Genomic DNA, 18,203 nt, shown 5'->3' with positions numbered 1-18,203 from the left:
CTTAGGGACTTCCTTTATTTTAATGCAATGAGCATGGATAGCTTGTAGCAGAGTGCTGCAGATAAAGATTTAAATCGTCTTCCAACAGTGGGGACCATATGCTAATGGCTCTTCCCCCTTGGTTTGGAGCATGCCCCAGGGAGGTGGCACTGCGTGCATGACAGAGAGAAAGATACACACACATACATCACTTCATACCAAAGCTTTATTTTAGCACAGTGGCCTATTGTGATGGCAGATTCTCTGCTGAGCCAGCAAAAAGCAACTAAGTGTGAGCTGAAATGCCTGTGTTATCCTGATAAACTTTTTTACAAATTACACAGTGCGGCATTTAAAATCTGATGCACACAGTAAATTTTGGGAGATACATTTAACAATGAGCAATGTGTCTCCCTGCAGCTGAACGTTTCTGTGAAACACTAGGGCTACATCTCTACCCTTACGCCCTTCATACAACATTTGAAGGGTTAATCTATTTAGTTGGCGATTACATGAACTCTTTTCATGTCATTATATAGACTGTAGACAACACCAATGATACTGTCCTAGTGTTTGAATTCCACCCAGAGCCAGGTGTTATAGTAACAACTGGTCCACAGTGACGACTGTTGTTTCGCACTTGGCTGAACTGCTAGCCTCAAAGCAACAGATAAGGAAACAGTTAGACAGTTAGAGTACCAATTGTATAGTACCATATTATGTTAATACCCAGAGGAGAGAAAGCACTACTGGACGCCTCTATTACAATTTTGTGTGCACAGCAGAAAGTTGTTCCACCTGTGAAGGAATGCAAATTATAATTCGAGGACTTAATAATGCTCTTCTTCAATATGAAAAACCTACACATCTACATTAATTAGTATAATTTGTCAAAAATGTTCCCTCATCTTTTCTCAACTTAGCTCTTAAATCAAAGCAAATTAATCTTAAAAAAAAAAAAAGGACCCAGCCTTCCTGCTATAGATAATCTAAACCTGTTATTCTTGTTTCAAACAGACTCAGGCTGTTTTCTCCTGTGTTTTGCTGTTTTGGAGTTTATATTTAACGTGAGCAGACAGAGTGAATTCCAGCTCTCTCCCTCTATGTGGCTAGCCAGAACCAATGTAGCCAAGGCAGAGAAGGGTGCTGTGTGTCCTGCTGACCCACCCTGCAAATGAGAGGGTGCTGTGGTGCAGTGGCTGCTCCTAATTACTACCAAACAGCTGCAAACACATAGAGCTACAGCAAAGGGGCCCAGCCATACTGCCAGGCCAGTGGACAAGCCCTACAGTGTGGGGAGGCCACAGGCAGCTCGCTGTGCTCCTCGCTCCCCTCAGCTTACTCCCACGCCATGAGGCCCCCGCTGCAGCCCAGTGCTCCTGCTGCCTCATCAAGTTCTCTGGCTGAAATTGCAGGGTGGCAGGGGAATCATGTCTGTAAATATGACCGCACTGACAAAGAAATGTCATGGTCCCTGTTCCTCTGGCCAGGACTTTGGGGAGGGAGGTATGTCTGTTTAGATCCATGTACACCATGACAACTGCTGAACTTCAGTCACAGGCAGGAAGGAAAATAGAGGAAAACATCAATCTTCATACAGGTACCAAGCACGCACTTTCTTTTCTCAGGCAAAGAAATTGTACTCTTTCCATATGCATAAAATTTCTATAAATTGAATTTGAACCTTTGAAAGTCATCCACATCAACTGACGTACAAGTATGTGAAATACATTAGAAAGTTTCTGGGTGTAAGAAGAAAAGCTGTGACTCACCTGCCTGTTCCTTTCATCCATGATCCTGGTGATCTGTATCTTCTTCCGCCCCATGGCTGTATCCTTTCCGGTCTCTCTGACACCTCGACAATATCAGAAAAACAACAAGCTTTCTTCCTCCACGCTCCTAGCACATCATGCAACAGTCTCTTCTTGTATACACTCTTTAACTTTTCGCAATGCACTCTTTGCTCTTCGGCAGACCACGCCACAATCTGCAAGATGCCCAAAACACAGACAAAGAGGGATGGGGGGTGGGGGGGCAGAAAGTTAACTTGATACTCAACAATGTCTCCTTAGGCACTTCAAAGCATCGTATGGCTCTGTACTGTGTTCACAAGCACATTTACAAAGTATGACACCCAACTGATGTGCTCTTATCTCTTCAGGTGCTGCACTTGAACCACAGCTGAAGTCAATGAAAGATGGCTTCACACTTAAAGGGCAGCACCTATACAAGTCACAGACAAGTTGTACTGAATAACCTATTGTGCATTCTGATACCAATCCAAGTGATCAAAATACTTTCACAACTATTTGAACATTTTAAATTTTAGAAGCTTACATTTAAATACCTATAAAACAAACAAGATAGTATCTGTCAATTAGTGAGCTATAGCAGAGCAAGCAGGAGGGCTTTGTATTCTTGCGATCCCTGAGCTGACCCATCCTGATGCCAGCTTTGCTCTTAAGATGATTAAGAGAGTGCCCAGACTGGGGTTGACAGTGGCTGAAATCTCCAAGGCAAGTAAAGAAGCCACCTGGGGGGTCTGGGTGGTGTATTCCCACATGAGCTTGTAACCTGGCCAGAGGTTTGGACCACACTGCTCCCTCGGGGACATTTCCTGACTCTGCTTCTCTGTAAGAGAAGATATAGCCCGCTCCCTTAGGGCACATCCATCACTTACAGACAGCAAATAGAAAATGTCTACACAACTGTATTTCCCCTATGGCTACATATGTAGAGAGGTTAACAAGTCAAGCCATTAGATGCAGTCAGCAGTTGTGAGGCGAGGAAGCCAGGGGCCGAATTGGCAGTCAAAATGAAAATGACCAGTTCCAGTGGCACACAGTCATTATGGGTTACAGATGGACTGGCATTATGGTGTCTGGCTGTCTGATTCGGGGCTCCACTGTAGGCAAACTTGACTGAGATCACCTCACTAACTACCCACGCACAACCGTCTGTGCCAGGAAAGTAACCGCCAGAACCCCCACAAAGAATTTCCCCAAACCACATCACAACAGGCCCGGGAGAGTGACGGTGCTCTTGTTCGTTCACCATTTCACACAGAGACTGACGAAGCAGTGTTTGAATTAGAGAGAGGTCAGATTAGGGATGGGTTCCGCTTCCCCAATGACAGACTTGAGCCACCATGAAAGTAACATTGAGGTAAGCTACAAAAAGTGATAATATAGTATTTTTTATTTTATGAAAGTGCAGTGAAATTGCAAAAGTGAAGAGTTCAGACATCCTACCATATATGTATGCATGCGAATACTCCATCCTGTCTTTAAGCAAAAGAGCTGTCACTCTGGGAGAGTTCAGGTGTAGTGGCACATTTGACTATATCTTGACCTTTTCTCTTACACAGAAACAAAACGTCAAACCAGGAGAGCCGTCAGACTGGAGGTGTGCCACACTCCCACCTAGGCGTCCACATTCATTACAGGTTTGTCAACACAACGTTGATAAAATCTTGGGGGGGTTTTAAATGATCACAATGATCTCATAACATCTTTAATATCACAACATGCTTCACTGTAGATCTTATAACGTAATTTCAGTCTCCAGAATTAAGTTGGAAATTTAAGATGGCACACCCATTCAGATCAAAAATATCAGAAGATATATATACCAAAAGAGAACATTGTCTGTACTGTGGCAGAGCACATGTTTGTGCCGATAGTCCAACTTCTTCTGAGCGTTAGAATAGGACAAAGTATCTGTTCATTGGCTGAATCATGTGCTCCTTCAGTGTGTGCATAAGAAATAAACATAAAAAGAGAAGAAGAAAAGGGAACTTTGCCTAGAAGCAAAATCAGGACTTTGACACAGGGCGACTGGAAATATAAACACACACACGCAGATATTATACATATATTAATTGCATTATTGTCAGAGTGGAGTTAAAACAACAATACTGGATGATACATTTTTTAACAGGCCAGTTTTTCTTTTGATTTGGTTACCAGAGTACAGACAACATGTAATTATGCTAAAGGTAGGTTTTTCCATGTGGATGCACAGAGAGCCGCGAGTGCAGCATCAGTTCTGAAAATCTCTGATCGCAGCAGTTTGTGCCTGTTTACAATAATAACCCTATATAATAGATTGTGTTACATCTATTTAACTTAATTGTCTGTTGTTTCACACACACACATACACAAAAGGTGCTTACTAATAACTTAAACTTTTCACTATAGAAACAACCACATCAGCTTGAGGCATAGTCAATAGGACATGTCTGCCATTTAAGAGTCTGTGCCTTACTGTATCAACACACACACACTTTTTGGGGCTATGCTTCATCTCTTAACAGTTAGCAGTAAGTATAACAGTCTTTTCTGACCAGGGACACAATGATTCTCCTTGTCTGTGTGTGAGCCTGGAACTGACTGGAGGGCCAGTCTGCCTCCTCCTCCTGTGGAGACAACAGGAGGCTTGGTGACAGCCCTGGCCCTTTCACAATCAATAAAACAAGCTCAATTCCCTGTGTAATTACTGTATCCAGCATCCTCCTCCCTCTCTGCCTGTACGCCTTTGTTCACGCCTCTCAAAATTGAGGTAATACTCCCTCAACTGTTGTCCTATATAAAAGAGAACATAAAATTACAGACTAAATTTATGTTGCAGGGATTCACCTAATGAACCAAAAAGGAGGCCAGTGTTATTCTGTATGTTTGTGGCATAATGAAACTATGTCAGTTGAATCTGTAACAATTATTCAAACCTTCATTGTGTCTAAAGAAGCACCCACTATGTGAGGCAACCAAGCCTCCACTTCTTTTGAAGGTGATGGACAGGAGCCAAAGTCATACCTAAGCATACTATAGCCGTGACAGTTGTGTTTCCTGTGCAAGGCAGCGTTAGCCTCAGTATCCTACCACAGGTCGTGGGTAGACAAGACCCAACTTCCTGCCCCTCCATTTCCTGTTATTCAGGACCCTTCTACATACATGGTGGGTGGGGCGGTGAGGGAGACGCAGAGAGGAGGAGGAAGAAAGGGAGTTGACCACCTTGGGGACACCCCTACGCTCTGATCATTTTCCCTATCACCTACCAGACTGTAAGTGCAAGACTAAACAACAACAAAAGCCCATCTCTTTTGGCTTAGCTCAGCGTGCTTATCATGTTTACTGGAAGGATCATTAGATAGGCTGGACAACATGCGCATGCTGCTTTCAGCCCCTCACTTTAGAATTAGTAGGCAGAGACCTTTTCTTGTTATTCAAACACTCCATTGGTTACATAAGAGTGAATCACAGCTCTCACAGTAAGAGTTAATATAAATTGAAACAACATGATTATGACAGAACTACATTTTCGAAAGGATGCAACAGCCTCAGCAATCTGACGTGCAGTGGCATAGGGATTCGGTGAAATAATCCATGACAACGTTCTTCAGTGTATCGAACCCAAAGTGTCAACACTGTGACTTGGTTGTGATTAGCCTCAGGCCAACTGAAGATATAAAGCAAAGCAGCCTAAATCCACAGTTTTACTGATTTGTTTCAATGGAGTCTTGACACCAGCGCAGTAGGAAATGAACATCCACCTCTTTGTTCTTGCTTTCATCAGAAGGTGCCATACCTGTAAATGGTGCTGTTGGCCTGAGGGGAGTGGAGACGAGCCAGCCCTCTCACACTCTCTCCCTCTTGCCTTTTGTGAGAGTGTGCTTATCTCCCTCTCCAGCAGTGAAAGGCAGGATTGTGGCCCCGGCAGCATCACTAGTGTTAATGTCTTCTGATGCTAATCTGACACACAGCTGATCTCTCAACAACCACTTTTTCCAATGCCTCCTTTCAGCCTTCCCTCTTTTTCATTCTTTCCTTTCTCATGATTTCTTTTTTGCTCATTTTCTTTCTCACTTTCTTTGAACTCATGTTATACATTCCCTTACCTCAGTTTCCAAGGCAACAAATGAGATATAATTAATAAGAGCCATTGCAAGGGCATGCGAACAAAAAAGTGAAAAAGAGCCTTTGAGAAATGTAGAGAGAGGTGGGGCAGTCTGCAAATCATGGACTTTCTGCAGCACTTCCCCTTCCTCTGTAAAGCATTGCTGCGGGTGACATTTCTCATACCAGAGAGTGCTTAAGTAACATTTACAAGAGAGGCTAAAATATTTTCTTGATATTAATACCTTGAACGATTTCAAGGAAAATCCAACACACATAGTTTTCATGATAGAAAGGCCAGTAGGCCAAAATCTCGAGATGATGAATCAAATGAAATATTTAGTATGCTTACGTCAAGTAAGAATTTGTTCAGGCATCTCTTATGTTGTTCCATTCAGCAAAATGTTTTGTCTACATATTAAAATGGCCTAAATGCAACTCAATTAAGTAAGGTAAAAAAAAGTGACCTACACAGTCAGGCCAGTGATGAAGCCAACAGAAAGTCCTAACTAAAATGGCGGCCAAGCAGGCAGCGAGTGGTTAATCTGCCCTGATGACTGGTAGCTCAGTCCAACTCTCCAATGGCCCAGCTGTAATCCCACATTGGATCAATGCAAGTTCAAACAATCCTCCATGCTGCTAGCACCTTGCCTGGGCTGGGGGATGGTACTGTAAGACAGGGACCGGGAGACAGAAAGCTACTTATCACCTCCAAAATGACATCAAAAGGAACGAAAACCCCACAGGGTGAACCTGTTCTGACTGAGAAAATGTTTCGTTGACGCCACACTGTGTAGCAGACTGACTGGAAATTATGTCACTCTTCAGATAAACACTGGACACGTATTTAATCTTCAAAATCTGAATGACAATGAATGGATACAACAACCAATAACCAAAGGACATCATATACTGACAGCATTACCAGACAGACATCCTCCATCTCACTCTCACACTACTGTCAGGGGATCAGAGGACGGTGCAAGGTGACTTTGACTAAGAGCCTTGGGGTTTCATGAGAAAACGCCATTGACATTACATTAATTTCGTGTCTCTTTTTTAACTGACTTAGTGCCACTGAGTTCTGGATAGCACGAGAAAAATGAAACAGATACGTTTGGTTTTGCTTAAAGGCACAGACTGTGGAGCTCTACAGGCCAGGAGGGCAACAGTGACAAATAAGTGACATGTTCAGCTACCAAATTTTTCCTCACTTGCAGGAGTTCTTCAACAAATGAACGCTCAACAGAGCAGGATAAATGTTAGTCAGAAACTTTCCACTGCACTTGACATGTGTTTGGGTTTGATAGCCGGTGTGTGTATGTGAGAGAGAGAAACAGAAGGAAAAACAAGAGGGGAAAGGAGAGCGAGAGGAATCTGACACAGAGAGTGGGAAAGGAAAGGCAGCATGACTGTGTTAACTATGTGAAAAGATGTAAAGGAAACAAGACTAAAAGAAGCACCCGTGCCCATCTCATCCCACCTCTGTGGTAGTGTGCGGCAGCAGCGTTGTAACATAATTACTGCTGGGACAATTCTATTCCCAATGATCCATTTGCGTCAGTCAGGTTTTCGAGCACAGCCAATGAATGGATTCTCAGTTTCTCAAGGATAAAGCGATGACCCTCTCCTTGCTGTTATATCCATTTCATGTAGAAAAGCTACTCTCCTCCTCAAGGTAAATCCCTTGATGCATTTAAGAGTGAAACTTTTATGAACAAAGAAAATTATGATACCTTCCTTGATGCAAAGGTAGGATGATGACTAACAGAAAAAATGTGCCTGCTTGGTGAATGAGAACCCTAGATACACATTCAAGTTATCTGAAAAACAAAGAAAGTTGGAAAATTCAGACTCTACAACAAATAAACATTTTTAAGTTGTCTTTTTTTCTTATCCAAAGATGATTTCCTCAAATGACAATGATGTACTTACTTAATACTTTATCAAATCCATGATTTGCATTGGTTTCTCTGTCCAATACTGCACATTTTCATAGTTTCATGTTATACTGTACTTGTGTTTTACAAAAAAAGGCAAGAATGTCAATTCCATCTGCCTGAATTATACAAATAGAGCTTGATAAACTTTTCTTCTTTTTTTTTTTTTTTTTTTTTTGGAATGAAGTAGACAATATTTTCTCATTCGGACAATAAAAAGTAGTCTTTTGTTTGTGTTTGTGTATCTTTATTGTAATGGTAATACATGAGAGACACAAACTGGGGATTTTTGAGCTCTTAAGGATGCAGTATTTCACACAGAGCATTGTTGTGACTTGTTTGTTATGTTAACCTCTTGACCTTTAGAAACAATTTCTAATCAGCCAATCTACAGTTTGTCATGCAACATCTGTAAAATGCAATTGACAGACTAATGAATAACTACTCACTTCTAATTTATTGCTGTTGGTTTAACAAACTATGTCTCTGAGCAAAGGCCCTCCATCACCAACATTCCTTATGACAGCATGTCAGTTTAACAAGTCACTATCTTGACATGGCACATCAGTATCACCAGGATTCATTATGGATGAACAATTCATATGTCACTTTCTTCTATCTGATAAAGTTACATCTCTCACATTTTCTTTTACTCTCAAGTTTTCACAATTTCACTTTTTTAATTGCTGTCTCAATCAGTCTGCTTTTGTATACTAAAAGAAAATGCATAAACATGCAAAAAATATAAAAACTAAAATATGCAAGATCTTAAGGGTCTCCAAATTTGCATAGCATTAGTTTGGGGTCTGATATGATATAAGGGCTTGTGTCCATATACATGGTTGCCTATCATTAGATGGACTTCTCATCAGGGAATGATAATAATAACAATAATAGTAATGCCAACACCATAGGGAGCACCCCCCCACCACACACACACACCACCACCCCCCCTCGCAGGAACCCTGCGAGTTGTGTTAACTGCCATGGCAGCCTTTTGATGTAGCGCAGACTGCAACTTGGAAATGGTAAACAGCAAAGCTGAACCAAGATCTTCCTCCAGGGGGAATCCACAGTGTAAGGGTATTAGGGACGTCATGCATAATGCGTCTCAGCAGTAGTACATTTACCCACTCTCAACACATCTTTGGAAACACTGAGGATCCAGATTAGACACTGAGATTCCAGATATTCTGTTCTCTCCCAGTGTTTGATGATCAGCAGACATATTCCACTAAATAAATTGTGAGTAAAAAACAACAGTTTCTGCCACATATACATGCCATAATATTGTTTAGGATTATAGTTATTGTCCACTCTCAGAAAAACTCTGCTTTTAATGGGGGAAAAAAAAATTAAAAAGCTCTGAATAAATATTTGATTTTCTTTTCCCATTTTTATCTTCCACTCGATGCCTCTTTCCCACAGTGTTCCATTACATAAAAGGTTTATGCAATCTGAGCAATGAGGATGGCCATGAGTCATAACAACAGTAAAAGGAGATATCTAAAGTAGCATTGATTTTTTTTCCGAACAATTTCATGCCTTTTTTTTTTCCCATGTAAACATTTCAAATAAAGCAATGGCTGGCCCATTTCTGAAAACATGTGGCACATGGAGGTTGGAAGAGGCAGGAAATTAATTCAATTCTAGGACTTTTAAATGTTTTCAGTGGGACTTTGTGTTTCAAGGTTTCTATGACAAGCTAGAAGATGTTTTGAGATGTTTTGAATTATCTGTGCACCATTTGAATCTACTTTGTGAATGATACGTCTAAACAGAAGACTCTTCCTAAATACCCTGTTTTCGCAAAGGCAGATGTGACAAAAATGAGCAAGCTGGATCATTTCTTTATAATCAATAAGGCTTGTTAGACCAACTTCAATCTGAAATGTGAAGGGAATACTTTTCACTCACGTTTCTATCTGGTTTGAATATCTGTTAACATCAATGAAAGGCATTCACTGAACAACTAATCTAAAAGGGATTTTTTTGCAGTTAAATCCCACAGTTTCCCCCAAATCAGATGATGCGTTCTAGCTGTCACATGAACACTGTGTGCAAACACTGGAGAGAAAGACAGAGACCCCCACAGGCCCTGCTGCTGCTGCTGCTCACCTCTCCAGGAATCTTTTCAGTCAAACTGTTCACTGATAGCCTCTGGTCCTGAGTCCCAGGGCCAGCTGCTGATGATAGATGCCCCCTACCCCGTCCCTTTACCCCAACCCTCATATATGTTCAGAACACCCCTGGTAGTTGGTCCAGCGACAGAGGTTGAAGTGGGATGATGGAAACAAAATCAAGTACAACACAGTCTGACATGAATACAGTCTGGCAACAGCTCACTGGTGGGAAAAAAAAGCTACACCATTTTCACCTAGATTTGCAGCCCAGAGCACACAGATGGAAAGTGGACTGGGAGAAGCGGAGAGGACAGACGGGCAGATGCACAATCAGCGGGCAGACTCAACACCTCACTTTCAATCCCAGTCACACTATATAGAGGGCTGGGATCTAGGGACTGGAGATGCAATCACAGTACTATATGGATGGACCTGACTGAAAACGACTAGTTTTACCTGAATTCAAATGATGCCTGCAGCTTTCCAGAGTGCAGATATTTTAGAACAGGGCCTACGACTAAAGAGGAGTAATGTTTACCCTTTAGAATTCAAAGTGAAGTGGAAAAGTATAAAGATGATATCATGACTTGTAGAAATCATAACAAATTAGACCCATGCTTCCCCTAAAATTGGAAAAGTCAAGAAAAAGGAAGACATTTTTTATCATCTTGAATAAGTACACACCAAATAGTCACAACATACTGCGTTTGGAAACACATGCTTGAGCAAAAAGAACGTGCATAAGGCGCTGTAATGTTCATGCTGTTCCAACAGAGGCCTAACAGCAGAGAGGAAGGCAACTTTGAACTGTGGACTGTAGTCCTGTGGTGGACTAAAGCAGCTTCCAGAAAGTAGAGGGGGCTGGGTCACATCCCTTCCCTGCATACAGCTGATGTGTGCTACAAAATAATGAAAGGAATCACATCCCCCCCAGCTGTCCTAGTTCACAGGGCTTTGCAGACAGACAGAAAAACAAGGATATCGCAGGACAGGGCTCCTTCCTGCAGCTCAGGGGGCCAGAGCGCTTACCCAGCTGCAGGAGCTCCAATTCTTCCTTCCAGCAGCTACTGGACTTTTAGTCAATGGGTTAGCTGCAGGAGTTGTGACACCCAGGTCTCCCAGCTGTATTTACTACACCAGCCATTGATAAACACCTTTTCACGGCCTCTACTTCCTACTGTCTCGGGTAACATAATGGGAGCAAGGACTAAATGGAGATAAAGGTTGTAAGTGACGTATCAAATTGCTTACTATACCACTTCATAACTAAAAAGTAAATAGTCTTACAACAAAGAAGTTACCAGACTTTGCATAAAATTACCTTTGCACTAAATTCTATTGTTTTTCCACTCATGGTACTTCTATTTATCAGTTATACACAAAGATTGAAAAGTTAAATCTCCAGTGAGAGATAAAGATCTACAGTAGAGCATCAGGAATTCAATACAGTGGGGTATATTAGCAATCATGGGAGATCTTTTGATCTAGTAAATTAGATTATAATATATTCCTTTGATTTATGTATGTCTCATTAAAATTCAACTAAAATGCAACTCAGCAAAGACATGTCTTTCTTAACTTCCTTTTCAACTATCAGTTTTGCTTCTGATTCAACTTCATTATACTGCTGTAGGAATGTAGACACTCAGTCACTAACAAGTATTATATGTCCATACATACAAATGTCTATTTCAACAATAACATAACAAGTTAAGAAATAATGATTTACTTAACCACATGACACAAGTGTTTAAACATCTTCTTGGTGTGGCCCACTCACTTTTGAGTTGATGCTCAGAGTGATTCTGTGGTTGCTCCAGCACTCAAGAAAGCCAAAGGGGGTGGAGGTGTGTTTTAGGAAGGTGTGAAATGACTTCACCTCTCAATGTCATCACCTTTGCTCCACCACATGCTTCCACAGTTGACTGTCCCAAGCCACATAGTGCACATGTGGGATTACTCTGCTCATCTACTTCTTTATATTAGCGAAGCCAACTTACTAGCACAGTAGACAGCAACTAAGGGAACAAGAAGTGATTTAATGGGCTTTATGAACAGAGAAAACACCAAAAAGTCATCTGACTTAAATGCATACAGGGGTCAACTGAACCTTTGATGCCACTCATAAGACCATGTAAAATATCACAACTTCATTTAATTACACTGGACTTTCAGTGTCATGTTTAAAACATTCATCGTACAGTTGAATTCAAGGAATGGGTTTATTAAGGGTAGGTATAGGAACAAAAACTTTTGTTTTTCAAGGTCATGCTTTAGGTTAAAAAAAAAAAAGTACAAAGCACATGATAAGTGTTTAACATTGTGCAAGTTAGGTTGCAAAATGAGACGTTTTAAAAGAAACAAGGACCAGTTTAAATTTTAAAAAGAGCTGCAGTCTCCTATGTGAAATACATGTGTCTTGTTCACAAATGCACTCTCATCGTTTGACTTCCCCCTTGGCTCCCATTATAGCTACTATGGCACCAAACAGTTAAGTGTAATTGTTGGTCATAATAAGCTGCGTGCTGAGACAACCTATGAGGTTGGTTCTTTTACTGTCCCTATTTTGAGATACTGTGGTGACAGAGGCTATATAACATAGTGAATTTGTCTGTCTTTATATTCAGAATCAGAGTCCACGACCAGCCTGGATGTGCAGTGAGATACAGACTAGGATCATAGTGTCAGAAGCAGATTAACAGCAGATTTGAGTGTGGCTCTGCTTGAGTATCTTCCTACTGATTCTCCCGTGTGGTCCACTTTGAAGAAGTGAATAGACCTCCAGTCAGGCATTGTTTGGGAGAGCAGGGGTGACAGGAAAAGACGGCAAAGTCTTAAGCTGCTCTGCCCTGCTCAGCAGCACATGTGCTGAGTGAGCCAAACAGGGTGCTTACCACCAGAGGTCTCAGTCAAGGGCAGGGCAGTTGAAAGGTCGCTGCTAGCTGTTTTGCTATACAAACGGTGCCTCAGCGAGCAATGCATTCACCCTCTGAGCTTACATCAAGCTATTAGAGTGCCTATTAGAGGGCCTGAACAATCAGCTACCAAAGTTCCTTCAGAGTTTCTTACTGCGGTTGAAATTGAATATGCTTGTTCGGCAATTATCAATTAGAAATATTAGAAGAGTGATTTTAAAAACAAAATTGAAGACAGGTAATAATATTGGCATGAATTCTGCAAGTAGTTTTTTGTGACAGTTGGCAATCATAATTCAATGTTGTGTGTTTTAATGTAAAGAAATAAAGAAATATCCTTTAACCTGCAAGCATTTAAGTTGATGTCCTTGCAAAAAGTCCTTGTTCACACCTAAGTAATGGCTCACAACCACACCACGTGCACATCCTGTCTAGTATGAGGGGTACACCCCTAACGCAGAGAGACAACCACATACTGAATACAAGATCTCCTTGCAGGGAGGTACTGGTGGGAACTACAGGCCACTGAGACACAGTCCGGATATTTGCTGGTGCAATTGCCCTTATAACTATGAACCATAAGCAAAAAATTTAAAAATGAATAAAACGATGTGTCTTGACTTGAAATCAAACTCACAGAAGTTTTATTGCCGTCGAATCATAGTTTAAGACAAATAATTGGTATATTGCAGTCAAACAGTATATTCACACTATTTAATTTGTTAATATTTGCTGAAGAAAAAACTGCATAAGATGTTTCTATTTAGGCTACCAGGGACAGTGCACAGTTAACTGTGGTCTAAAACATTATCTGCCAGGCTCAAGATTCTGCATCCAACCTCCAGGTCTCACAGGAGAATGCTGGAATCTCCATATTGATGCTCCAATAAACAATGAATCATGTTACTAAGATGCTTTTGTTGGTCAAAGAGAAAGTTGGATAGTTAAGCTGTCACACTGAACATTGTCATGTTGCTTACTTATGAATGTAAATGTAATTATTTATTGAAGTAAAATACACATATAAAAAATAATATGCTGCCAAAGTCTAATGTAAAATCAATTGCAGAAATAAGTATGAAGTGCAGTCTCTGAATCTGTGTAAAATTGACATTAAAATCAATTCTATTAACCAAACCAACCAAGAAACTCCTTGTAATATGCTTTAACTCTGCTTCTCTGAACTAGACTTCACCTAAAATTCACTTGTAAAACCTAAGAGCCTAAGAGAGTTAAGAGCCACTTAATGCTGCACACAAAAAACATTTTCAAACACAGCTAAACAATTAAAAATTTTATTTATATTAGGCTAAACACCAAAAATATATAAAGCGATTGTTAAACAATTGTAACATCCATAATTGCTGTAATGTTAATGCTAAATTTGCAGTGTAAGAGAACATCTCAGCTTACCAAACCATCAAAGAAACCCTATCCCTTTTATTGGACCAAAATGTTCAGCCTCTATCTCTTATTTTTCATTCAATACATCCTTGGCTTTCAGCTCTCTGGTGTTTTGTCCTCCTTGGAAAAATGTCCGGGGAGGAGAAGAGTGGAGGAGAAGACTAACGCTCAGTGATTCAGCGGCATCATGTAAACGCCAGCATTCTCTTTCTGACAACCAGCGTTAATTGCAGATCCTACTCGCCCACACACTCCACATTTCTCCTGGAAGGAGAAGCTGAGAGATATTGAAGTGGGATGAGGAGTGCAGTAAAAGATGCTGCAGCTGCCTGTTCCTCACACCGTCACCACCTCTCATTTCTCCTTCTCCACCGAGAACTTGTGGTAAGACACTAACACGCACTTACGCACATTTACAGAGACATGCAGGGGCACACAAACATGCCATGTAACAAGGCTAAAACATTTCGTAAACAATGATAGTCATCGTGGCATATCATCCATCTATCTTACATTACTACATTAAGTTGATTGAATGTTCCAGGATAAGACCAATAGACACATTATCAGACCGCTTCGTTTGTGTTTGTGTATATGTATAGGTAAAGCATTGGGGATCTGAAGTTCGAGAAACTGTTGACCGCATGATGACTCTATCTGTCCCTTCACCGACATTGATTTAATTCCAGTGGCTGATATATAGCATAAATTGTTAAAATTATATTAATTCAAGCAGCCTTGAAAGAATCTCTCATCCACACATTAGACATAAGAGCTCACGTGATGTGGATCATGAGCAACAAGGCCCATTACTGTCGAGGCCTGGGGCAGCACAGAAGCTAATGAATGCAGATTGGAGGGTGCTTTATTCTTTGCTTTAGAAATCACTGGCAACCAGCTGGAATGGCAATGTACATGCTGTCAGAACAGCAGTAACAGAAAGTGGACAGTGAAAAATTCAAGTATGCTTTAACGGTACTGCAACAACTACTACGTCCCTGAAGAATTGCTTTCACAATATATCATTGGTTAAACCACATAACTGAGGCACACACAGTAAGCCTAAGTATATCTATGCCTTTTACACTGGTGTAAAAGCAGTGCTTTTTTTTTTTTTTTTTTAAATCTATCCACCTAAACAATCTGCTGCATAAAAAGCCTTGAGTGTTTTCATTTGTTGGATTGCGTATGTACAATACAAAAAAAAAGGCACACATTACTGGTTACAACATGTCAGGCATCCAAATATTTTCATACCAATATTAACTTTGTGGTATTTTCAGTTACAAGTACTCCTTCTGTACAACCTTAATGAGACATGTGGGGCGTAGGCATACATCAGAAACATTTTAGAAGGTCAGGTTACTGTTGGCTATTGCTCACTGTGGCCAGAGGTTAAGGTCACAAGAGACAGAGAGATTCAACGACGCACCACACAGCAAAGATCCACTCCCACAAGCTTAAACTAAAAAACAATGTGACTTGCACTGAAATGTACTATACGTTGTCCCACTGTCTATCACTCTGAATAAATAAAAAATACGATCTTCAAGGGAATGTCTTATGCAAGGAGACAGCTATCAAAACAATCTCACCTCAATTGACTTGGTTGGGGACAGTTCAGCGGAGTCTATTTCAGCTTCAGCTGGTCATTTCTTCAAAGTAAAGACTTAGTGTTTACTTTATATTATTAAAAAGGTATACAACATCAACACAGCTGAATCACTAACATACTGAACTGCCAAAGTGATGTTCTTAATGGCTGTTTGGTGTCGCCTTTAGTTGAGCCGATTTAAGTTTGCAGTAGTGAAAACTCAGATCTGCAGCTTCAAGCAAGTGTGGCGATGCCACAGTGACCAGCAACATGTACACTGGACAAGCTGTCAAAACTGGCAACTGGATCCAGGTCTCAGGCGAATTTAAAGTAGGATACATAATACGTATCAGCTGCATTACAACGTTGAATTAAGTGAAACACATGTTTTTGAGAAGCGGTAATAATATACAAACATAGAATTTGCTGTAAACTTAATATCCAAGCTCAGCTTGTATGACCAGGCTAATGTCAGAGTGTGAGCTGCTGTTGTTGTGACTGCTCGGCTGTGTCATTACACGCGCATTGATTACTATTTTTGTCCCCCCCACCACCACCAAAGTAGATTGAAGTATCTAAACATGTCGGATCCCGGGGAGTTTTAGAAGCCGTACTGGGCCGGAGGGAGAGACCGGTGCGCAGTGTTTCGGTCCTGTCTGTCTGTCTGTCTGTCTGTCTGCTGGCAAAAAAACTTTCTCGCGTTTGACTGATATCAACAGCGCGCGCGCGCGTCTGACTGCGCCCTTTAAACGGACAGCTGGATATTTTCACGGCGGCAAAAAAAAAAAAAAAAACAAAGAAAAAAGACATGAAAAGAAAATGAATAATAATAAACCCTCCACCTTGCTGAATTTTGACACGACAAACGTGAAGTGAGCCGACGCTTGAACGCGCGTGCAGAAGAGGGAGATAAATGGACTCATGTCTCCGACTCCCAGCTCCTCTCCACATCTCCCTCTTGCGCTTTTTTGACTCTCACTCAGTGAAGCTACAGCTCCGCCGCTACTCAACAACATTGTTTCTATTTCCGTTACTCACCTTTACTCCCAAGTCAGTCGCTGTATATAGACACTCTATATCGGTGGCTCCAGTGGATAAACGTAATTTCGGTTCACATTTACACGCTGACTGCTATTTTGGGGAGAGCTGACAAACTCAGAAAAGCCAGTCTTCCTCTTGTCAGGGGGGGAGACTCCTCCCCTTATCTGACGAGCTGCCGCCTCTCCGGCTCTCTCTCTCTCTCTCTCTCTCTCTCTCTCTCTCTCTCTCTCTCTGTGTCAAACACACACACACACACGAGTCAAAGCTTTGGGAGGAGTTGGAGAAGTCTCTGTTTATTTCCAAGTTTTAACATGAAGTTAAAATTGAATCTGCGACGTGCTGGACTCTTTGCCTGCTATTATTGTTACATAATGCGTCTGCCTGGATGGCTGCTCGTTAGAAATTGTGTCATATTCATAATAACCACCCGGCGGGTGAGTCAGTTTAAGGTAAAACAAACCAAACTTTATGGAAACTCTGACAGAACCAAATGGAACAAACAAAAGCAGTGCAGCTGTCAGGAGAAGAGACTGTGATTGTGCTCAGATATGCTCTGTTTTCCTTCCGGACTGACTTTAGATTTAGTCCATTACTTTCTCAAATTGCTCGGATCGGCCTCGTCGTACCAGATACATTTGACGTCATATCGCTAAGACAACAGCGATGGAATTTGGTTTGGAGGACACGCCCCTCGGCCAATGGGAACCCGCAGCGCCTGTCCGATAGCCAATCAGAGAAGGGACAGGCGGAGGGCGGGGCGGGGACTGATTGACTCGCATATGAGCTTGTCACGTGTAAGTGCTGGATCAGAGGAGGTGTGGTGTCTCTCCTGCCATGTCAGAGGCAGGTGTCACAGAAAACCAGGCCAGTGATCATTCAGCACCGTGAGCATGGCTCTGGTCCGGATGGGAAAAACATTTCACCAGGTTGAGACAAGTCACTACAGCAAACACAGAGGCAAAGCATGAAGAAATTAAAACCTGTAAAGTTTCATGAAGTTAACAAAGGTACTTGTTGTTACACATAGAGTTTGAATATAGTACAGGATATAGTATAATGTATATTCTGAAAATATCTATATATCTATCCATATATCTATCTGTCTGTCTACCTATCTATCTATCTATCTATCTATCTGTCCATCATAACTACTGAGGTTGAGCATGAAGATATTCAACATTTTAAACCTGTAAAGTTACATAACGTTGACAGAGCTGTAGCAGAGCACATAGTTTACAGTATAGTAAAGTTCTTACTTTACAATCCTTCTTTTATCCGACAGCTGGGGTTTATCCATCAGACCTGAAATTATC

At 41.3% G+C, this 18,203-nt stretch overlaps 1 protein-coding gene across 9 annotated transcripts in view; it reads right to left on the bottom strand.

The window, feature by feature from the left end:
* Positions 1-17,033, bottom strand: part of mef2aa (myocyte enhancer factor 2aa) — a 54,618-nt gene extending 37,585 nt beyond the window's left edge. For 8 of the 9 annotated variants that reach the window (XM_029522055.1, XM_029522057.1, XM_029522059.1 and 5 more), the window contains exons 1-2: positions 16,888-17,033; positions 1,752-1,966 (exon numbers count right to left, since the gene is read on the bottom strand). In XM_029522055.1, coding sequence (XP_029377915.1) covers positions 1,752-1,805 — 54 coding nt within the window. In that variant the 5' untranslated portion in view covers positions 1,806-1,966; positions 16,888-17,033. Of the gene's footprint in view, positions 1-1,751; positions 1,967-16,887 lie in introns of those variants that run through there. The other variant, XM_029522061.1, reaches the window with a different exon arrangement.
* Positions 17,034-18,203: the final 1,170 nt, after the last annotated feature.

The sequence above is a fragment of the Echeneis naucrates genome, chromosome 16 (assembly GCF_900963305.1).
Source record: "Echeneis naucrates chromosome 16, fEcheNa1.1, whole genome shotgun sequence".
NCBI classification, from domain to species: Eukaryota; Metazoa; Chordata; class Actinopteri; order Carangiformes; family Echeneidae; genus Echeneis; species Echeneis naucrates.
The sequence above is the reverse complement of the archived record's forward strand: the minus strand, read 5'-3'. Positions and strand labels throughout refer to the sequence as shown.